This window comes from Capsicum annuum, chromosome 3, assembly GCF_002878395.1.
Source record: "Capsicum annuum cultivar UCD-10X-F1 chromosome 3, UCD10Xv1.1, whole genome shotgun sequence".
In the NCBI taxonomy this organism is placed as follows: Eukaryota; Viridiplantae; Streptophyta; class Magnoliopsida; order Solanales; family Solanaceae; genus Capsicum; species Capsicum annuum.
In genome coordinates this window covers 8,989,614-9,013,703 of record NC_061113.1, presented here as the reverse complement: position 1 = coordinate 9,013,703, position 24,090 = coordinate 8,989,614, and the positions used below count along the sequence as shown (strand labels likewise).

Sequence of the window (24,090 nt, the reverse complement as noted above, 5' to 3'; positions counted from 1 at the left end):
GTAACAATGTGATTCCAAAATTTTACAAGGAAGAATATATGGTGGATTAATATGGGAAGAATCAAGTGAACGTAACGCGAAAGTGTTTCCTACACACAATAAAAAAGAGTTCGGTGTACTAAGCTTATGCTATGTGCATATCCCGGAAAGACGTAAGCTACATTAATTCCGTTGTACGCAGCGTGACCTTGAAGTCGTACAATACATTGTTTTCATAGCTTGAACTTGCGACTTGGAGGTCACATGGAAGGAACTTGGTAACATCGCACCAAGGCTACTGATCATGTAAATTGCATTGTTGCAGATATGGATGTTCATAGGTAACATGATTGTTCCAATATGAGTTGTACTTATGGATTCCAATGTCTAACCATGATTTCATAACTCCGTCGTAATGAACCACTGCTGCCTGATCGATTTGGGCTCGTGTGACCCCCGAGTCATACCCCAACCCGAGTAGGTGCCACGTCCTGTCTAGAGCATGTGTGTGTCTGTAAAATGTCATCCAACCCAATTGGCAAACTACCAGCTTTCAGTAATTATTGGTCTCTTACTTCCCTGCATCAACAACACATTGAGACGAATCTTGCTGCTACCGAGGGGTCTGTGAAATTGATGAACATACATATCCATTCGGCGGAATGAAGGCTCACCTTCCACACAAGTCTCCACTGCACTGTTCACTTTACCCTTAATGTTGATGCGCCAAAGTCTGGTTAGATCCTTTTTCACAACTACATCATGGTCGAGGAACACAATCTTGTTCACTGAAGGAAAATATCAGGCAGCTGATAAAAACGTAAATGGTTCAGCGCAGAAGTGTACCTTGGATCAAGGCCGTTTTGCTTCTGCTGATGCTCATTGTATTTGGTCGATAACCAATCAAAACTGTCTATGCTCTGGATTTGAATGGTAGCTTTTCCAGGAGGATTCATCACGAACCACATTGACATGGCTGGTAGGTTAAGAGAAGCAGTCACGATATGAAAGACAACTTTCTCTGGATCCTGTCATGTACATAAACATTTACCTTCAATTAAGACATATTTGTGATGATCTCGTTTCCGAACAAAAAATTTCAAATTAGCAGTCTCCGTGACAAGCGAGAATCTTTAGTAACACAACCCATAGCTCGTTCTAGCTCCTTAATTCGTAGCTTTATCTCTTTCACAAAATAAGAGTTTCCACCTGGTGGTGTAAAACTCAAGCATGCTTTGGCCCTTATCACCTTATCTTTCATCTCTTTTGCCTTCTCATCTAGTGGTCTCTGCGGATGAGACTTATGCTCCGACTGTGTTGAACCCCTTTTGGACTCGACTTTTCCTGACACAACCCTAACCGAGATCAGAAGACTGCAAACTCACAGTAAGTCTGTACTTGCTATTATCAAGGCAAGAAAGAAAATGAGGTGAATAGAGAGAAGGGATATTTTTGTTAAGGGTGGTTGCCCTCTCTGTTGTGCCTTTTTTCTCCATCAAAAAGGCAAAGATATTATTTAGATATTCTATGTTGCTCGGACTTTTCAAAAATGTCAAAGGGTGCATGTCGGATTCGCCAAAACTAGTGTATTTTTGGAGAATCCGACACGGGTGCGGCATCGAAAATAAAGAGTCCTCCCAAATAAGATATTCTAAAAGGTCCAAAAAACATTGAGTGGGAACTATTTCCTCTAATCCCCTTTTTTCATTTTAGTTATCGTAATGGGAAAGAATGAAGAAGATTAGAGATCCAGTCAAATATTGATGAAGAATCGCGTTCTCGTCTTTTTCTCCTTTTTCCCTTTGCGGAGTAAGGGAAGTAAAGAGAATGAATTACAAAAGAAGTAGATTCAACATTCGTGCCCAAGTTTGAATTAACGAAAAGGAGATATATTTGTGGACTGTGGTATAGGGTGTGTTTGGTTAGTGTGCTTCCAAAGTTTTGGTTTGCCTAAAATGAAACTAGATTTTTTGTAATTGTAAAATTTTCAAATCTTTAAGGTGTTCTGGTATGCTGGTGTGTCATACCTTTGTATTTTTTGTATCTTTAAAGAGTTTAATATTCCATGAAAGAATGAAAGAGGGTTCGGATGAATTCCTCGATTCTATCCGGCGACTGATGTTCTCCTAAAAGCTAAGCATCTAGAAGTAGTGTAACAAATGGACGTTATCGCAATAACATATTTAAGAATAAATCGGCCGAAATATCCATGATCAACCCATTCCTTAAGTTTTTCAATCACATTCATTGTCGTTATTATGAGTCCTGAGACACAAGTACTCTTTCGCCAAGCTACTTAATTAATCTGGGCCACTTCCTCCAAAATAGGAGGCAAAGTATCCCGCAATGGCGTATCAAAACAATCTTAGTCAATCATCAATCTCTGATCCAAGATTGATTAATATAATTATGTATTTCTATAAGAATTTCAATATCTAATTGATTAATGTAATTATGTATTTCCATGATTAATGTTGTTATGTAAATTAACATGGATTTCGATAGCTAACTGATTAATATAATTATGTATTTCCACGTGAATTCCGATATCTACTGATTACTTGAATTATGTATTTCCACGTGGATTCAATATCTAGCTGATTATCGTAATTATGTATTTTCACCTGGATTTCGATATCTAATCAATTAACATAATTATGTATTTTCACGTGGATTTCGACATCTAACTAATTGATGTAATTATGTATTATTTCCATATGGATTTTGATACCTAACAAATGGGGCACTGAAGACAATCCAGCCCGTATCTTGGCCCGGCAAATCCCAGGATGGCCTGCAATTGAGGCTCTTTCTTTTGCATGCAACCGGTGATTTTGCAGCCATGACATGGTGGCAATGATATTTTCTTTAAGAGGTCGTTTGGTTAGGAAAGGAGTTGTTAATGTTTGGAGGGTGTTTTTGAAGGGTGGTTGCCCCTATCTTCAACTCCAGTGATTTTTCATATGAAACGAAAATGAAAAAAATTCAAACAAACCTATAAATCTCAGTGAAAACTTGTCCACACGCTATTGAGATTTTTGAATCAGATGGTCCTTCAAGTTATGGAGTTGAACTAAATTCATTTCACAAAGAGAAGATATATATATATATATATATATATATAGATAGATAGATAGATAGATTTGGAGGCTTCAATGATACTTGACAAGAGAAATTAAGAGACCCGTATCTTGGCTGGGCGACCCGGACGCAATCCGAGGTTTGCAGCCATGGCGATGTCTTCATTCTATTCTTTTATCAACAGATCTGCGCATCAATTTTATTCCTGTAGCTTGTTTGGATGGTTTTTACATATTGTGTTGTATTGTTATTCTACAAGGGTGTTTTTGGTACAAAGGGAAATGTTCTTATGATGAATTTCATCCATGATTGGTTTCTAATGTAGCCCTCTGAAAAGAAGAAAGTTGGGAAGTTTTTCTTAAGGGTGGTTGCCCCTCTGTGTTGAGTCAATGATTTTCATTTTAACAACTATAGCAACAGATAGCTTGTTAATGAGATACTCCGAGAAACAACTGTTCAGTCTGTATGTTGTATCGTTTATCTAAAAGGATGTGTTTTGTATGAAGAAAAATGCTCTTTCTTTACTTCAATGATGAGTTTCATCTGAGAAGAAGAAATTTGGGAAATTTTCTGGTGAAAACTTCAACAATATTTCTAAAAGAGGTTCAGTCCAGAAAGAGAAATGAGGCTAATAGAGAGAAGGGATTTTTCTCAGGGTGGTTGTCCCTCTCTATGACACTAATGATTTCTCATATGGAAAAAAAGGAAAAATAATTAAACAGAGAAAATTTTGAGGCTGCAATTGGTACTTGGCAAGAGAATTCAGAGACCGGCATCTTGGCGGGGCGACCTGGAATGCAACCTGAGGTTAGCAGCCATGGCGATGTCTATGTTCTCTTGTTTTATCAACTGTCTTTTGCTCTCTATTGCAGCTGTCTATGCCATAGATCTGAGGCACGATAGAGAGAAATATCAGTGTATGTTGGTCAACAAACTTATTACTATTTTGTACATTCATTTAATGAATTTGCTTTTCTGCAACAAGGTTTTGGCTGCAACAGCCGAAAGCATTTTTGTCCCCTCCCTCATTCAACTTCAAATATACATGTATTTAGTGAAAGTTTGCACTATAAAAGCAGGTAAAAACAAAAACAAAAACCCTAGGGTGTAAGAGAAAAACGTTTGTTTTTTACTCCTCTTTATATACTCCTCAGTCCTCCACTTCTTCACACCAGCGTAAAAAAAAAACCCATCAGAAGCAAAAAAACATGAAAACCGCGGAGAAGATTCTATGTTATTCATTGTCTTTCATTACTCTTGTAGCTATGGTAGGTCTCTTAGCCGGCGATAATAGCAGCTACAAGAAGGGTAATGATGGGGACTGGATAGCTGTGGGTTTTGCCATAATAATTGGGATTGTGGTTTTTATGTCATTTCTCTATATTAAATACCTTGATGGGCTTGTTTTGGTGCACCAAATCTTCTGCCAAAGAGATTTACTAAAGTGTGTAATGGGTTGGGTCCTTTGCTCTGCACCCATAGATATGAGGCACGATAGAGAGGAATTTTTCCTCTATGTTGTACTCCTCCTTGCACCCTTAGCCAGCTTCTTCCTTTTTATGTTCTTCATGCCCATATCCACCGACTTTGGGTGCTTTTATCCCTACTGTGGCTTGGCGGTTAGTTTTGCGATGCGTATTTATGGTCGTAAAGATGCACATTCTATTCTGGTTTCCATTTTGTGCGCCTTTCTCATTGTTTGCAGTGTCTTTATTGAGTTTTCCCCCTTTGGGTTTAATTGTGCAGAAGAGGCTGTGATGATGACAATGTTTTACTTTGTGGGCTAACAAAATCGGGCATTGAGGATAGTCCTACCCGTAACTTGGCTTGGCAAATTCCAGGATGGCCTGCAAACTGAGGTTCACTCTTTTGCGTGCAACTGGTGATTTTGCAGCCATGGTGAGGTTGCCTTCTCGTTGTCCGAGCCGAAATGCACTATCTGAGCCTCAAATTTCTTTTGTTGATTTTGTAAGTGAACAGGAGATCTCAATTCCTCGTATGTCTGCATTTAAACCAAAAGCACTTTGCTTTTTCAGTGAATATTGTTGATAGATAGATATATGGAAAGAGAATAAGAGGCTGTGATGATATTTTATTCCCTTCTTTTTTTGAGCAACTCAATAGGACAAGAAAATAAAGGGACAGTATTTTGGCGGGGCAATGTGGACGGCTAGTGATTGTGTCATGCCAATGGTGTTTGCAGCTATGATCATCACCTTCATTCTCTTGTCTTATCAACAGATCTGAGCCTCAACTTTACTCTTAAGTTGTCTTTGGTATGATGGAAAACATTTTTCATGATTGATAACAGCACTTGGTTACCATTGTATTCCTATAAGGAAAGAAAAGTTGTGAAATCTCAGGTGAGAGCCAAGTATTCTGAAAAGAAGTCAGCCTGAAGGAGAAGTGAGGTTAATAGAGAGAAGGGATTTTCTTCTAAGGGTGGTTTCCCCTCTCTGTTGTGCCAATGATTTTCTATAGCTACTAAACTAACAGCCCTTTTGTTCATGGAATACTCAGAAGCAGAATATAATCCATAAATCTCAGTGAGTGTGTATTCTTGGGGAATTTACACTAGTGACCTTTTTTTGAGGTACTGATGGTAACAATGGCACTTTCTGGGTTAACAAATGGGGCACTGAAGACAATCCAGCCCGTATCTTGGCCCGGCAAATCCCAGGATGGCCTGCAATTGAGGCTCTTTCTTTTTTATGCAACCGGTGATTTTGCAGCCATGGCATGCTGGCAATGATATTCTCTTTAAGGGGTCGTTTGGTTAGGAAAGGAGTTGTTAATATTGGGAGGAGGATGTTTTTGAAGGGTGGTTGCCCCTATCTTCACTGGCGTGGTGGCAATGATATTCTCTTTAATGGGTTGTTTGGTTAGGAAAGGAGTTGTTAATGTTGGGAGGGTGTTTTTGAAGGGTGGTTGCCCCTATCTTCAACTCCAGTGATTTTTCATATGAAACGAAAATGAAAAAAATTCAAACAAACCTATAAATCTCAGTGAGAACTTGTCCACACCCTATTAAGATTTTTGAATCAAATGGTCCTTCACGTTATGGAGTTGAACTAAATTCTGTTCACAAAGAGAAAAGATATATATATATATATAGATTCTGAGGCTTCAATGATACTTGACAAGAGAAATTAAGAGACCCGTATCTTGGTTGGGCGACCCGGACGCAATCCGAGGTTTGTAGCCATGGCGATGTCTTCATTCTATTCTTTTATCAACAGATCTGCGCATCAATTTTATTCCTGTAGCTTGTTTGGATGGTTGTTACCTATTGTGTTGTATTGTTATTCTACAAGGGTGTTTTTGGTACAAAGGGAAATGTCCTTATGATGAATTTCATCCATGATTGGTTTCTAATGTAGCCCTTTGAAAAGAAGAAAGTTGGGAAGTTTTTCTTAAGGGTGGTTGCCCCTCTCTGTTGTGCCAATGATTTTCATTTTAACAACTATAGCAACAGATAGCCCTTGTTAATGAGATACTCAGGGAAACAACAGCTCAGCCGTAGATCTCAGTGTGTTTGTGTTGCTTTTTCCCCCTTTGAAGTAATTGTGCAAAGGAAGTTGTGATGATGACAATATTATTAAAATACTGTTTGGTCTGCAAGATTCACTTCCAAGCACCCAACCTGTAAAGTCAACTCCCAACAGTACCTATGTTTTCTTCTGTTAATTAATTTTCTAACTGAACATTGGCCTCCTCCTCTATATTTTTTAAGTCAGATGTTTGAAATTCGTGAAGCTATTAATGCGGATCCATTGTCCTTAAAGAATAAGGAGGCATGTTTATCTGAGGCTTGAATGATACTTGACAAGAGAAATTTGGAGACCCGTATCCTGGTTGGGCGACCCGGACACAATCCGAGGTTTGCAGCCATGGCAATGTCTTCATTCTCTTGTTTTATCAACAGATCTAACCTTCAATTTTACTCTTGTAGCTTGTTTGGATGTTTATTACCTATTGCTTTGCATTGTTATTTTACAAGGGTGTATTTGGTATAAAGGGAAATGTTTTTATAATGAATTTCATCCATGATTGGTTTCTAATGTAGCCCTTTGAAAAGAAGAAAGTTGGGAAGTCTTAACGAGGAATTTTCCTAAAGAAAGTTGGATCAGGAAGAAAAATGAGGTTAATAGAGAGAAGGGACTTTTTCTTAAGGGTGGTTGTGCCTCTCTGTTGTGCCAATGATTTTCATTTTAACAACTACAACAACGGCCCATGTTAATGAAATACTCAGAGAAACCACAGCTAAGCCATAGATCTCATTGTGTTTGTGTTGCTTTTTCACCCTTTAAAGTAATTTTGCAAAAGAGGTTGTGATAATGACAATGTTTTACTTTCTGGGCTAACAAAATCGGGCATCGAGGATAATCCTCCCTGTAACTTGGCTTGGCAAATCCCAGGACAGCGTGCAACTGAGGCTCACTCTTTTGCGTGCAACTGGTGATTTTGCAGCCATGGCGTGGTTTTCTTCTCTTTGTCTGAGCAAAATGCTAATTCTGAGCCTCAAATTTCTGAAAATCGAATTGTGGATCTCTTGTGCTTACATTTAAGTTTGTTCCAATAAGAATGATGTCCAGTTATATACTGGTTCATTTGCATTTTTGCCCTTATTTTGTGCTGTTCTTCAATTTATACCTCTCTTAACCAAGAAAAAAAATAATAAAAATTTCAGGATATATATATATATATATAACGTAGACAAATAGATAGATGGATGGATAGAGAATATGAGGCTATGATGATGTTCTTTTCTCTTCTTTTTGGGAGCAACTCGATAGGAAAAGAAAATAAAGGGACTGTATCTTGGCGGGGCAATCCGGATGTTCATGCAACCAGTGTTTGCAGCCATGGCATCGCCTTCATTCTCGTTTTATCAACAGATCTGTGCCTCAACTTTGCTCTTAAGGTGTCTTTGGTATGATGGAATTTTTTTTTCATGATGAAATCAGCACTTGGTTACCGGTGTATCCCTATGAGGAGAGAAAAGTGGTGAAATTTTCACGTGAGAACCAAATATCCCTAAAAGAGAGAAATGAGGTTAATGGAGAGAAAGGATTTTCTTCTAAGGGTGGTTGCTCCTCTCTGTTGTGCCAATGATTTTCTGTAGCTACTACACCAACAACCCTTGTTCTTGCAATATTCAGAAGCAGAAGATTATCAATCCATATATTTGTCACAAGTGTATTCTTGGGGAATTTGCACTAATGACCCTTTTTGAGCTAGTGATGATAATAATAACACTTTCTGGGTTAACAAAAAGGGGGCATTGAAGACAATCCGACCCATATCTTGGGTTGGCAAATTCCAGGGTGGCCTGCAACTGCAACTGAGGCTCTTTCTTTTGCATGCAACTGGTGATTCTGCAGCCATGGCGTGGTGGCGTTCTTTTTATGGGGAAAATTATCTGCCTCCTGATGAAATTTTTGAACCAAATTGTCCTTTATGTTATGGAGTTGAACTAAATTGATTTCATGAAGAAAGAGAGAGAGAGAGAGAGATTCTGAGGCTTCAGTAATACTTGACAAGAGAAATTAAGAGACCTGTATCTTGGCGGGGCGACCCGGTACGCAACCCAAGGTTTGCAGCCATTGCTGTGTCTTCATTCTCTTGTTTTATCGACTGATCTCAGCATCATTGCTCTTTTTTGGACGGTTGTTACCTAATGTATCATAGTGCTATTAAGGGTGTCTTTGGTATGAAGGAAAATGTTTAGAGTAAAGCATCTAGTATCCCCTGAACTATGATCGAATTTGCTACGATACACTCCAACTTCACTGTGTCCCTATTGCCCTCCCTGGAATAAATTTTAGCGTATTTTTTTCATCTTTTTTAGCTGACATGGCACCTTTGACATGGGCCTCATTTTATGTCATAAAGGGTTTTTTTTTTTTAACACCAATTTCAGATGCAGTTCTTAATCTATTTTTAGCTCAAAAAAATGAGGTAATTGGAGAAAAAAGGGGATTTTTCAGGGTGGTTGACCATCTCTCAATGATTTTTTCTTGGCTCTAATAATGCCCTCTTAGCTCGCCTCGGGAGTGTTGTGCGATAAAAAGGTGCCGCCCAAGCTTAAAGGCGAATTCTATAGGGTGGCAGTCCATCCAGACATGTTGTATGGAGCGGAGTGTTGGCTAGTCAAAAACTCTCACATTAAAAAATTAAAGGTGGCGGAAATGCGGATGTTGCGTTGGATGTGTGGGCTTACTAGGGGTGATAGAATTCGGAATGAGACAATTCGGGAAAAAGTCGGAGTGGCTTCGGTGGAGGACAAGATGTGGGAAGTTCGATTGAGATGGTTCGGGCACGTGATGAGGAGGGGCACGGATGCCCCGGTTCGTAGGTGTGAAAGGCTAGCGTTGGATGGCTTTAGGCGGGGTAGGGGTAGGCCGAAGAAATACTGGATAGAGTAATTAGGTGGGACATGGAGCAGCTACAGCTCACTGAGGACATAACCCTAGATAGGAAGATCTGGAGGACGCGAATTAGGATAGAAGGCTAGTGCCACTTTGGGTCGTTGGGTTAGGGCTTTACTTGGTGGGTGTATTATTCTTGTTATGCCACCGTGTTGCATGCTTTATTACAAATTTGTTTATTATTTGTTTACTATCATTTGTTTATTATTACGGATTTGGTTATTATCTCGTGTCTTAAGCCGGGGGTCTATCGGAAACAACCTTGCTACTTCTTCAGAGGTAGTGGTATGGACTGCGTACATCTTACCCTCCCCAGACCTCACTAAGTGGGAATACACTGGGATTGTTGTTGTTATAGCATATGTGTAGTCTCTCTGTGTATGTATAGACTGCATGTCTCTTTCTGTCTCTCTTACCTTTGCATGGTAGAGAGGTTGTTTCCAATAGACTCCCTGCTCATGAGAAAGTCTTCGTATGTTTATCAAAATTTGCTCTGAATCTAAGTTGCTTGGACTCTCTAAAAATGCTATCACCCCCGTGTTGGATCCTCAAAAAATGCACTACTCTTGAAGGATCCGACATGCACCCGATGACATTTTTGAAGAATCCGAACAACATAGCTCTGAATTGTCCAAACGCCTACCTGTGGGAATGTTTCCATCTTTCACAAGAGGCTATGATGATATTACGAATCTGGGCTGATGTTTGGGCGTCGAGATAATCTGACCCGTATCTTGGCATGTCAAACTCGGATGGTTTGTGATTGAGTCTTCTCTATAACGTGCTACCGGTTCCTTTGCAGCCATGGCGTTGTCACATTCTCTTTCTCCCATTTGCTACAGATCTGAGCCTCGATTTCCAACGAGTCCTTCTGGACAGTTCAGGACCTGTGGTTTGGTGAACACCATTTAGGTTGTTCGCTTTTTCTTGAACACTTGATGCTGTTCTCCGTTAAATTTTAGCTAAAAGAACGAGGCAGTTGGAGAAAAAATGGGAAGTTATCTGGATTTTCCGGGTGGTCAGACCATTTCTATCACACCTATGATTTCTAGTATCTTTTAGCTCCAAGTAATGTTAAGGACCTTTTTTGATCATTTTCTCTTTGCTTCTGTTACTGTAATACTCTCTTCCTCAGAGGCTATGTTTTCCTGGAAAAGCATACAACAATGTCGGTTTCTAATAACTCAATGCCTCAGATAAATTAAAGATCTGTTGAGCCCAGAAGGAAGAACGAAGCCAACCAAATAAACCTTTTTTTTTATTGGTATATTTACACTTTGTTTAGATGGTGGTTTCCCATGGTATGGTTTGGTGTGTTCATAGTTCAGTTTAGTTTTGTATGCTGATGGGGAAAATCCGGAATATTCAACCGGTTCATTTTGCAGATATGATGTTGTCGTCTTCTCATTGCCCCATTGGTACACAGATTTGAGCCTCAACTTGCAATGAGCCACTGTGGATCTCCAGGATCCAAGCCCGGAACCCTCATTTGGGGGAAACCCAGTTCATTTTATTTCCTCCGATATGTCGATGATTTCTTCTCCACTCTAACCAACAACCCTTCTAGTGTTTGTATGTAGACCTAGTGCAAAAATAGCCTAATCAAGACCATTTCCAAGGTCATTGGTGCAATTCCCCGGACTTTAGGGACTTGCACTTTGAGAGTAATAGAAGCACAGCCCAGTATGAAGAATGAGGCCAACAGGGAGAAAAAGGGAACAATTTATTATTAGCATGCATATAGTAATTTTCTTCCTTTTCAAAAATGATTTATCTGAACATTTATTTTTATTCTTTTTAAAATGAAGTATACACTCTGTAATTTCATAGTAGATTTTGTAGAGAATTGAGTATATACAGATATAGGGATAAAGTTTGTATACAAGATTATATCCTTCTCTTCTCTGACGTCACTTACGGCCGATGCGCATAAATTGGCCTGATATGTGCTATTGTTGTAGAAGTATATATGTAAACCTTATCTTTCATTTTCATTAAATATCTAAAATGTTTCCTATAGATTTTAATAAATTATTAAGTCGTTTGATTCCTTGTATACATCAGTGATGGAGCTACGTACCTTTGCTCCGGGGTTCATCCAAACCCCTTCAACATTTGTGTATACTGATAAAGTAATGGAAAAATTACATATATAACGACATGTTTACTATTAATTACTAAAAATCTCAACTTTTTTCAAAATCTCCTAAAATTCCAATATTTGACCTCTGATGATACAAGTTAATCACATTAGATACATACTGCTGATACATGTGTTAATTAACTAAGTCAACACTTTTTAAGGAATGTAACAGATAACTTTTCATCAAATCAGCATTAAAGCTAACTAATTAAGGTAAAAAAGTAAAATCAAATCCCACAATTAATGGGAATTCGTTTATTACTCCAATTTGTTAAAACATAAAACTCTCTTTTAATGTATTTTTGAAATTGAAAAATCTTCATTCTTTTTGTTCAGATAAAAATATCATTTTTTAATTTGTTATTTTTCGGTTGTTTGATATGAATATTTTGGTGCTTTTACGTCATTTCGGTGTTTGGGTTAACGAAATTGAGTATGTTGATTATAAGAGTGATGGAATTCTGGTCAGTGAACATGTTACTTATGAAAAACTGATTTCTATAATTGCAGGAGAACTTGAAATCGACGAAACAAGGAAAAAAACAGACAAGAGAATACTCTCATTTCGGTTATGGCGCGGTTTGCAATTGAGCATTCTTTTAATTACTATGCCAAAAGATCGGTTAAGAAAAGGTATGTTAAGTTTTTTTTTTTTTTTTGTAGCAGGTGTTGTTGATTTGTTGTACATTAATTTAAATTTGTATTATGTTTGGTTGATGATTATTTTACAGATTGTTTTTGTGTTTTTATGTTATTAACGTTGAGATACATTTTGTTATGAAAATGATACATTTTGCTAATCTTGTATCTCAGTTTATGAAGTTTTGGTTAATTATGTTTCTTGTTGTGTTTTAGTCATGACGTTATGTTAATTTGGTCGAGATACATCTTTATGATAAAATATACGTTTTGATCATCTTGTATCTAGGTTAATATATTGATGTCTACTTATGTATCTCGGTGAATATATTAATGTCTTATTATAAAGTTTGAAAGTAACTGAAGGTTATAAAGTTGAATTTTTGTTTTCATTGATTCAGTTATGTCTTACGATGTCGTTCACAGGATTATGTTTGGATATTTAAAGCATCATCTCGGTAAGTTGTGTTACCACCTAAATACAAACGTCAACCTGAAAGGCCAAAGATATAATAGAAATGACCTAAATACATAGAAATGTTCTAGATACATGTTGTAAAATTTCCTAGATACATGTTGTACAAGTTTCACGTCGAGATACATTTTGTTATGAAAATGATACATTTTGCTCCATCTTGTATCTCCATTTATGAAGTTATGTTTAATTATTTTTCTTGTGTTTTAGTCATGATATTATGTTACTTTGGTCGAGATACATCTTTATGATAAAAGATACGTTTTGATCATCTTGTATCTAGGTTAATATATTGATGTCTAATTATGAATCTCGGTGAATAGATTGATGTCTTATTATACAGTTTGAAAGTAACTGAAGGTTATAAAGTTGAAGTTTTGTTTTCATTGATTCAGTTATATCTTACGATGCCGTTCAGAGGATTATGTTTGGACATTTAAAGCATCATCTTGGAAAGTTGTGTTGCCACCTAAATACAAACGTCAACCTGGAAGGCCAAAGAAAAACATGCACAAGAAATCAAGTTTAACAATGACATCGAGCAGTAATTGTTGCGGGAGATGTGGTTATGAAGGGTCACAACAGGCTCACTTGCAAATTCTTTCCAAAGAAGGAGTGACAAATGTAGTTTACTAATGAATAATGTTGAATAGTTCCTTGGAATGTTGTTGGATTTTTTTATCTATTTTGTTCGACATTTTAGTTGATGAGATTTTTGTTTTCTTATGAAATTTAGAAAAAGACATTTACCGAAATAAATAGCATTTTTTGTTAATTTGTTATTTAGTTATATATGTTTTGATGGTGTATTTTTTCGTAACACATAAAGTAGAAATTTAGATATATTGAACTGACAATGTTATTATACATTCTATTAGTAGTTCTGCCATAGTGAACGATAAAAAATATATACATTCTTATAGTATGTATCTCCATTTAATTTTAACAAATGTGCATCGTTTGTAAAATATAATTTGTCAATATTATTAAGATTTAGTAATATAAGTTCTGCTAGAATTTTTTATGCAGGTTATAGTCAAACATCTTTTTCGATTAATAAAAAGGGTTGTAGATACATAAAAATGTAATAATTTGTTGGTTACTATGATTATATAGTAAAACAATTTTCTTATAGTAGATACATACAGTTTGAGAGGATGTATCTCATATAAAGTAATAGATACAAGATTTAATAATTTATTTTACATGTAAAATGTAATAGGTTAATATTTTTAAGACTTAGTTCTATTAAGTTATGATATAATTTGGTATGCATGTAAGAGACAACATGAATTATCTATAACAAAAAACTGTTATAGATACATAATAGGACAATGTTGTGATGGTTAATACCTATATTGTAATATATCTTTCTTTATTTTAGATACATAAAATTATAAAATACAGTAAAACATATAGCCAATACAATGTCTATATATTGCGTGAAAAAAATATCATAACGATAACATAAATATATCTTTATGTTATTTAGCATTGCGTTAGAATGTTAATGCAAATAGAAGTAATTATTCATTAAAAAAACTTAATGTATACTTGTCTAAACACTACTAACATCATTAAAGTTTATATCATCAACAACGTTTTTGTGAAGAGGCTATTGAATCGTACATACGAATGCATCGATCCTTTAATGCAATGACTGTCAATATCCAGTGAAAGGCACCATCACAATTAATTGGGACAAAGACCTCGTCAGCCAAATGCCAAGGCTGACCTGTGCGTGGACTGAATCCCTTGATGGTGTTAATCAATGACATCTCCATATCAGCAATCTCATCAGTCTTTGCAGATGCATCTTGTGTGGCAAGCTCGTTGCCAGCGTCAACATCATAGTAATTCACATATGCCTTATCGATGTACACTTTGAAAAAGCAATCTGTGATAGGGTATCTCTTGCTTAGAAAATTCTTGTTCTTGTACTTCTTCCTCAAGTAGTACATGAAGACATCCAGATGTTGTTCAAATTGCAAACAAATGAAATGTATGTTACATACCCTTACCGTAATCATTAAAACTGAAAGAGGTACAAACTAAATGTTTTATGTATCTAATGTGATTAATGTAGGTAATAAACAATTGCTTCAAATAATAAACAAGATACATATTAATACAAAAAGATACATATTTTGTTATTATGTATCTAATACAAAATTGGGGCTAGTCTACCTATTGTCTGATCATGTGTAGAATTTAGGATGCACAAGAGCTCCCCATCTAAGGATTTAAGATTAAATTAACTTTTATAAACAAATAATGTTAAAAAAAAATTTACATTATCAGTGCATTTAAATTGTTATAACATACTTGTAATGTAATTCAATCCCTAAAACAAAAAAATATGAAAAAATTATTTGAGATGCAACAAGTTTACTCTAACACAGTACAATATATATAAAAGCACTAAGAACATAAAACATTAGATACAAGATTATACAAATATATCTTTAATCTCTACAACATGTATCTCAGCGTGAAAAAATGTATCTTGTGTAATTCTACTTTCAATACCATTTAAACAACACAAGAAACACATCAAAACATTAACAATAACTCTCAAATACAAGTTAATATAACATGTATCTTAGAAATAAAAACATGTATCTATTATATTTAGACTTTAAGTAAAATTGAACAACACTACATACAAATCAAAGCATTAATGATCACTCCCATATACAAGTCCACTTAACATGTATCTATGTACTTATGAACTTGTATTTTGTTATATTAATTTCAATAAAAAATAAAATACACAAGATACAAATAATTTAGCAACAAAAAAATAGATAAACAATGAAATTCTAAACGTATCATGCAATCCAAAATATGTATCTCGGCCTAACATTCAATAGATTTGAACATGCAATTACCTTGGGAAGTTCATCTTTGGAAATTGCTTCGACAATTCTTTTTCTCTTGGCAGGAGCTTTACTTTCAGGACTGTTGGATCCATTTTTGTTAGAACCACTTTCTTTTTTCTTGTCCTTAGAATGCTCTTGCCACAACTTCTTCATAATTTGGGGATCGTTTCTATGTTTTAATCTATTTTCATCAAAGTCAACAAATTCATAATCAAAACTTCTGAAAACGAAGTTAACAACTTCATGAGATTCTTTGATACTTTCTAATTGAGAAACCCGAATATTAAAGGAGGTCCCAAATCTCTATTCATAATGACAATTCAAACAATGAAACCTAAAAAAAAAATTAATCGAAGAAATTGCTCAACCAAATCACCCAAATTTTACTCTGTAAACTTAGACGCAAAATATTTTTTTAAAAAAAAAACGTAAAAACAATTAGAAGAAATTGAAGCGGATTTAGGGAGGAAAATTACCTTGCTTCAAGTTTTGAATTGAATAAAGAAGTTGGATAGAAATCGCTCCACAAATTGTGGCATATAAAGAGGAAAAAGTGGATTATTTTTAATAAGGAATCTTTTTTGTACCAGCAAAGATCATTCGCTGCTGGTTCGATGGAATACCTTCGTTGTCCTGAATCTTGGCCTTGACGCTGTCGATGGTATCGCTGGATTCAACTTCAAGAGTTATCGTCTTACCCCTTAGGGTTATTGTCGATGGCCTCCCACAGGAAAACTTTGCAGCAAGAGCATAGCAAGAGCATATTGCAAATTTTCTCTTAAATATAACCTTGAATATAATATCAGATGGTTCAAATACAATAATAGGTTCACTATTGATTATATCAACATATTACAATTGAAATTCCTTCCCAGATGTACAAGGAGTTGATTTGAATAGTGTCACATAAGTTTGTGTATCTAGATCGTTTGGGGTAAAGCAGCCGCAATCATGAGGGGCTAAACTTCCATTGAGATCGCATGGGAGAAGAGAGAGTAAGAGAGCTAGGATTTTTTTATCTCCTTTTTGATAAGAAGACAGTGAATATGAAATTTTACTTTAATTCAAAAGTTTGAATTAGAGGAAAAGAATGTATTGAAACTGCAGCTGAAATTATGACGTACAATGAGGAAGAAAAAGGGGTCTTATTTTGGTAAAGTAAAGCGTATGAATAGGAGATCTTAAACTTGTATCTCAACTTTCAGTAAAAATAGTAAATGTTGGGATATATATAATATTTTAAAAGTGAAGAGATTTTTAGTAATTTTGAAACATAAGTTGTTCTTTTAGGTAATTTTTCCTTGTTTAAAATCTAATTTGCCTTGTCAAAGGGCCATTATTTGTCTTGTTAATGACCGGTGAAAATGTTCTACTGCTTTGGAAGGACTTCTTTTGTTTCTTCAAACGTATGCATGATGCTATTGGGATAATTGAAGTTTTTTTGTTTTTCATTAATTAGTTGAGTTCAAGTGATTTATTTTTACTGGATCTTATTTACTAAGATAATTTAAAAGTAACTATTAAAGTGACTTTAAGAGAGATAATTGTATAAACCTTACAAAGTCATTATTCATTTCTTAAATTCTGTGTCCGATTAAAAAACGACATGTAAAATGAAACGGAGTGAATACTTCTTTTCTATGCATGAATTTCCTTCTGTTGGTTAAAACATACACGCACCATATGTATATATATACCAAGTTAATACATGAATATCATATGTTTGAATTTAGAGTTCATGTTACTTAACCATAATTAATTAGCATGTATTTACTCAATTTAATTACTTAATCATGATAAAGAATATTAATTTGATGTATACATCGGGTGCATGTAAGTTTATACGCTTATATTTTGTCCACCGGACCCTAACCCCCCTGCATTTTCTCGTGGCCAAGTCTCACTGTAGTCAAGCTTCATTCGAATTGGGGCTGCCACATCATTTTATATAGAGAGGGAATACAACCAGGAAACTGATATACATGATATAAAAGAAGGAAATGAGTCGAGGCCTAGAGTTGTTCAAGTTTATATATATATATAATATGTTACACATGTGAAAAGTGTGAAGGACCTTAGAAATGTTGTTTAAATTTTTTGTCCTTTATTAAAAATTTCTATTTTAGATAAAATAATCTTTTCAGTATTTTTCTCAAATTATTATTTATTTATATTTATGATATTAAATCCTAGAATATATGAGATCATAACTTTAAAAAATATAATAAGACTTTTTCTAAAATTAGGAGATCATAAGTTTAAAAACATATAACAAGATTTTTTTTTTTTAAAATTAGGAGTCGTGAAATATAAGGTAAGTAGTACATTGAAATCCTTACAAAAATACATCTTTTTTAAAACAATATTTTAAAAATTAAAGAGTTTTAAAATATTTGATAAAAAGAAAATTATATTTTATTTCTTGATCGTGTGAATAAAAATACACGAACAAATCCTGATTTTCTAATGAGTCATGTGTCATGGTACCAAGGTATTGAGGTGAGCTTTTTGTATTTTTTTTCCTCTGTATTTTAAGTTACCTTAAAATTTTGAATTACACATCAAGTGAATGCATTATTTATGGATGTGTATGTGATTACTCTGATGAGTTGGTTTCAAATATTTAAGGGTGTATTTCGATTTTTTTTTTTGGTAATATTTGGTAGGTACTTGTTGTTTATTATGTATATTCAAAGTATAGTTATAGACATTGTTATTGTAGGCTATTGCTTTTTAAGGAACGTACACGGGTGTAAGGAAAAAAAAAGGAAAATAATAGTGGTTCTCATCAAAATTTGAATAGTAACTACTCATTTTTTAAAAACTAATATAAAGTTTTATGACTCATGGTAGTTTTTCTATTTTCCAAAATTTGTTAGTGTTATAACTCCAATAAGTCTACAATAATGTTTATTTGCTAATAACGAATTATCAACGGGATTTTCTTTAATATGGAGGTCATATATTAGAATAGAAGGTTAATTTTTTTTTTTTTTTTTATGAATCATATCTATATATATATATCTATAAAAGCAAAACTAATAATAAGATAAGAAGACGTGGCAGCACAAGAATGAGTCTAAGTAATAATTTTAAGATAAAGTTAAAAAGTATGTAATAAAATTTTTAAATTGAAAGATTAAGTATTTGAATTTGAAATACATTATCTCTTTTTTTAAAAAAATCATTATTTTAATAAATAGAAATTCATAATTGAAGAGTCCTTATACACTCTTACTTTTTCAAAGCTATATCTTATAAAATTTAAATATTATATATATATACACACGTTTTTTTAAAATAAAATAGTAAATACATGTTTTATAAACTCACACAAAAAAAGAAGATAAACTATCTTCCTATAAAATACACATTTTTTTTTTCTCTTTTTGACTTACGTAGAACTAATAACTAATACTAATAATTATAAGAAATAATAATAGTATATTTAAAAAGATAAGGAAGAGAAATAAATGTATTCTTCTTTTATTTGTTAGTATTTATTATAAGAAAATATGAATTAATCTCATTAATTTTAAATATTTCTCTTAGTTCAAATATATATCTCATTAATTTTAAATATTTCTCTTAGTTCAAATATATATCTCATTAATTTTAAATATTTCTCTTAGTTCAAATAAATATCTAAAATAAGCATGTCAAATTTGAAAATGATAAGGATAAGGATATTCGAATTCAAATATATATTTAAGATAAGTATGTTAAATTTGAAAAATACAAGAATAAGGATATTTGGATTTTTAAATGAAAATTGAATTGGAATAGAATTCTTCTTCTTAATCTCTTTTATATATATATATATATATATGTTCACTCCTATCCTGATATGTAGTATTAAGTTTTCTTCTCTCTTAGTTATTGATTAGTCAGGTTCCTATCGTGATATGTAGTGTTAAATTTTCTTCTCTCTTTGTTATTGATTACGGATTAGTCAGGTTGCCCACAAAGGTGCTATGGATGAGTTAAATTTTCTTCTCTCTTTGTTATTGATCACTGATTAGTCAGGTTGCCCACAAAGGTGCTATGGATGAGAAGGATGAGAGTCCTTATGCGGCCCACAAAGGTATCAGGTTGCCCACAAATGTGCTATGGATGAGAAGGATGAGAGTCCTTATGCGGCCCACAAAGGTGCTAAGGATGAGAGGATGAGAGTCCTTATGCGGTTGCTTCGCAAATACATGGTGTCTAAGAAGATTGACAAGCACATGTACCATGACATGTACATGAAGGTAAAAGGTAATGTCTTCAAGAACAAGCATGTGCAAATACAGGGTGTCTAAGAAGATTGACAAGAACATGTACCATGACATGTACATGAAGGTAAAAGGTAATGTCTTCAAGAACAAGCATGTGCTAATGGAGAGTATTCGCAATACAAAGGTTGAAAAGACTAGGGAGAAGACTTTGTCGGACCAATTTGAAGCTAGGAGGACAAAGAACAAAGCAAGTAGGGAAAGAAAGTTTGCAAGGAGGGAGGAGCGTTTGGCTAAGGGACCAGGGGAGAGGCCAGTACAACTTGCAGTAGCGGCTGCGGCCACCACCCAAGCCTAGCCAACCTAGGGATCTAAGAAGTCAAAGAAGTGAGGGTGATATGGCTAGGAGGCTTTTCAAAAAAAAAAGAAGAAAAAACTTGGTTCTATTTTTGTTTTTCGTTCTTGATAGTATGGGAGTTTGAGTTACCCTTCTTTATTTTTCTTGTAGAGAACATTACATGAGTTTGAGAGTAACTTGACAGCATTAAAGTTTTGATACGTTCTTCTCTTTTAGTTATCTATCATTTTCAAATTTAAATTTTATTTATATGAGAGAATATTCTATGATCATTTTATTCGCAGAGATATTGATTAGTCTTTCTCTTTACGTATCTTAGTATTATTTTGTTGCATGCATTGAATGTAATTAATATATTTTATTTATATTAGTTTGTGCACATTACTAATTACTAGCTCCCAATGAATTACAGATTTAAGTTGTTCAATCTCTGTCAAAGTTTTGTTTTCAATCTTCTGACATTTTTTAAGACAAAACTTTTAATAACATTTTTGATTTAAAAGATTACAAATATTTGAATTTGACATACATTATTCTTTATTTTAAAAATATTTTTATTAAGCTTAAATTTAAAAATTCATAGTTGAAGAGTTCTAAATAAATTTTTACTCTTCGATAAATTTATTTTTTAAAAGTTTAAATGTTAATAACTTATCTAAATATACTTTTTTTTTGGTAAACTCTGAATATACTTTCTTTAAATATTACATGAAAGATAAAACATAATAATAATGATAGTAAAATAATAGCAGTGAACGTAGTAATAGTACTTAAGACGTGTTGCAACAACAACAAATAAATAAATAAATAAATAAATAAATAAATAAATAAATAAATAAATAAATAGTAACAGCGTAGTAATACCACTAATACTAATTACAACAACAAAAGTAATAACTCACATGAGGTTATTATTAAATTAATTATCATTGTGATCTTTTTTTGTATTTTAAATGTTAACAACTTATCTCAATATACTATATTTAAATATTACGTGAAAGATAAAAATATAATAATGATAATAATAAAATAATAGTAGTGAGCATAGTAGTACTTAAGACGTGTTGTAATAATAATAATAATAATAATAATAATAATAATAATAATAATAATAACTAAAAAATAAATAGTAACCACATAGTAATACCACTAATAATAATTACAACAACAGTAATAACTCAATAGTAGTAAAACGTGGGGAAAAAAAGAAAAACTATCAAAAGAAAATTATGAAGAAAAAACGTGGAAAAAAAGAAAAGGTAAACTATCAAAAGACAATTAAGACTAACAAATAGTTAATTTTAAATTAAAAATAATTATAAAATAAAATTACATATTAGAAATAGTTAGTTATCACATAAGAGAGTTCTAATTGGACTCTTATCAAATTTTGAATTAAAAGATTAAGTATTTGAATTTGAAATATATTATCCTTTTAATAAAAAGATTTTCATTATCTTAAAAATATATGAAGAGTTCTAACAGATATTTGTTATTTCAAACTTATCTCTTTAAACTTTAAATGCTATAAAATAAATTTAAATATAACTTTTTTGCATATTAATGAAAGATGAAAATGTTATTAAATAATAATAATAATAATAATAATAATAATAATAATAATAATAAGAAATAGTAGTAGTAGTATTAGTACCAAAAAAAAAAAAAAAAAAAAAAAAAAAAAAAAACGTGGGGAGAAAAGAAAAACTATCAAAAGATAATTAAGATTAATAAATTGCTAATTTTAAATTAAAAATAATTATATAATAAAATTACATATTATAATAGTTATTTAGTTTTAATTGGACTCTTAGAATTGAAAGATTATGTATTTGAATTTGAAATACATTATCCTTTTAATTAAAAAAAATTCATTATCTTAAAAGTAGAAACCGAGTTCTAATAGATATTTGTTATTCCTTACTTATCTCTTTAAAATCTAAATGTTATAAATATATTTAAATATAATTTATTTACATATCAATGAAAGATGAAAATTTTATTAAAATATTATCTAATAATAATAATAATATCAAAAGATAATTTAAGACTAATAAATTATTAATTTAAAATTTAAAATAATTATAAAATAAAATTACATATTAGAATCTATATCTATATCTATTATAAAGCAGAGGACGAAATATCAGAAGAAGCCAAATGTCAAACTGCTATGAAGCCACGTGTCATTTTTTAGGACAAGTTTAATAGTATTCTTAAATAACACATACAATGTAACTAAAATTTTGAATATTAATAAATTAAATGAATATTAATATATAAAAATTTAAGTAATTTACATTTTAAGTTAGCATTATATGTTTTGAAATAAGCAAGAATATAAATGTCAAAATAAAAGAGAAAATAATTAAATACAGTAAAAAAATGTAAAGATGGGAGTGTGTGTGGGAGGGGGTGTAATATTTTGAACTAATTTTTAGAATATAATGTAGTAAGATAATATAATACATATATTACTATTTATAAATTTTAAATTGAAAAGATTAAATAATATAATAAAATTTAAACATAAAAAATCACAAGTAAACAAAATTAATATATCTACTTTATATTAATCAAAAGAGCACTTAATAATTTCATTAAGTCAAGTGATAAGCTATTAAAAATTAATATTAGTAAATTAATAATTTTAAATAGTGAACGACATAATAAATAATATATGAAATATAAAAGGTTCCAATATTTTATGATTCATTATCACTGTGTGTAGCTTTGACAATGGAATGGTGGGGTAGGGGTAGGTGGGAGGTGAAGGATTTGGGGGGTGGGATTTATTTCATTGACGAATAATATGATAATTGAATTTCGTTTGTTTATTTCATTAAGGAAAAATATGATAATTAGATTCCGTTTAAGATAATATGATTTAACATACTCGAATATCATAATCCGAAAAGATTATAAATAATATTTTTATCCGCCATCACACGGGTACGTATACTAGTTTTTGTAATGTCATAGTTTTTATGTACAATTTAATTCTAACATTGTCGCATGTCCTTAGTATATTTGTATGAAGAAATTTGTTGTTGTTTTCTATAATAAGTGCATTAGATACTAGGGTATGAAGGTCACGGATAAAGAAATTAAAGAAAATTTGTGATTCTTTTTTAATATAGGTGCGTTAGATATGAGGGTATGGAGATCACGGATTATGATAGAAGGTTAGGTAGTCATGCTTTGACTTGCTTTTTGATAGGTTTAGGCTTGATGTGAGTCTAGGAGCATCGTGTCTGTCGTAGTTTTAGCTTCATACATGTATTTTCTTGCTTTTAACGTCTAATACTAACTATTGTATATTGTGTTTCAGTTAACGCATTATTTCGTGCATTTTCTTCTGAATGCTATCTACTACTTTTCTTACTAGTTGATATGTTTTCTTTGATGTCGTATTTCTTTTTCCTTTTGTAATATTTTCTTAGTATGAGGTACTAAACGTTGATATCTTCATTACAGTGATTTCTTGGAGAGCAGAGAAAAAAACAACTTTATTGTTAAAAATTCTTATAAATCCTCCAACACGTGGTTGCCTAGGTTTTTCAAGCACAATTTTCTTCAGTTTTATTCTCTAGCTTAAAACATATGTATGTAATTTTTTACTTTCAATTCAGATTTAATAATGCTATTTCATTTAAATTACAGACATTTTTTGTGTAAACTCCACTTTAAATTAGTTAGGGTTTCTAAATAACTCAATTTAGAGTTTAATTTTTCCTTATATATATTAAGAATAATGTCTTAATAATGATACGTTAAATTATTTCATCCAAAAGTGGCTGATATGCACTAAATAAGCAGCAGTATACAGGAAATTGGATAATATATACAGCTGGTATACTCTCTGAAATGGACCTAAAATTCATGATC

At 32.6% G+C, this 24,090-nt stretch overlaps 2 protein-coding genes and 1 pseudogene across 2 annotated transcripts; 2 read left to right on the top strand and 1 right to left on the bottom strand.

Annotated features, from left to right (window-relative positions):
• Window positions 1–274: 274 nt before the first annotated feature.
• Window positions 275–2,828, bottom strand: LOC107865727 (annotated as a pseudogene).
• Window positions 2,829–12,095: 9,267 nt separating this feature from the next.
• On the top strand, window positions 12,096–13,598 carry LOC107866595. Its single transcript, XM_016712625.2, has 2 exons — window positions 12,096–12,267; window positions 13,144–13,598. The coding sequence occupies exons 1-2, from the start codon at window positions 12,206–12,208 to the stop codon at window positions 13,382–13,384; spliced, it is 303 nt and encodes a 100-aa protein (XP_016568111.1). The 5' UTR covers window positions 12,096–12,205; the 3' UTR covers window positions 13,385–13,598.
• Window positions 13,599–19,739: 6,141 nt separating this feature from the next.
• Window positions 19,740–20,202, top strand: LOC107865729 (60S ribosomal protein L19-1-like). Its single transcript, XM_016711924.2, has 2 exons — window positions 19,740–19,880; window positions 19,972–20,202. The coding sequence occupies exons 1-2, from the start codon at window positions 19,740–19,742 to the stop codon at window positions 20,200–20,202; spliced, it is 372 nt and encodes a 123-aa protein (XP_016567410.2).
• The last annotated feature ends 3,888 nt before the right edge of the window (window positions 20,203–24,090 follow it).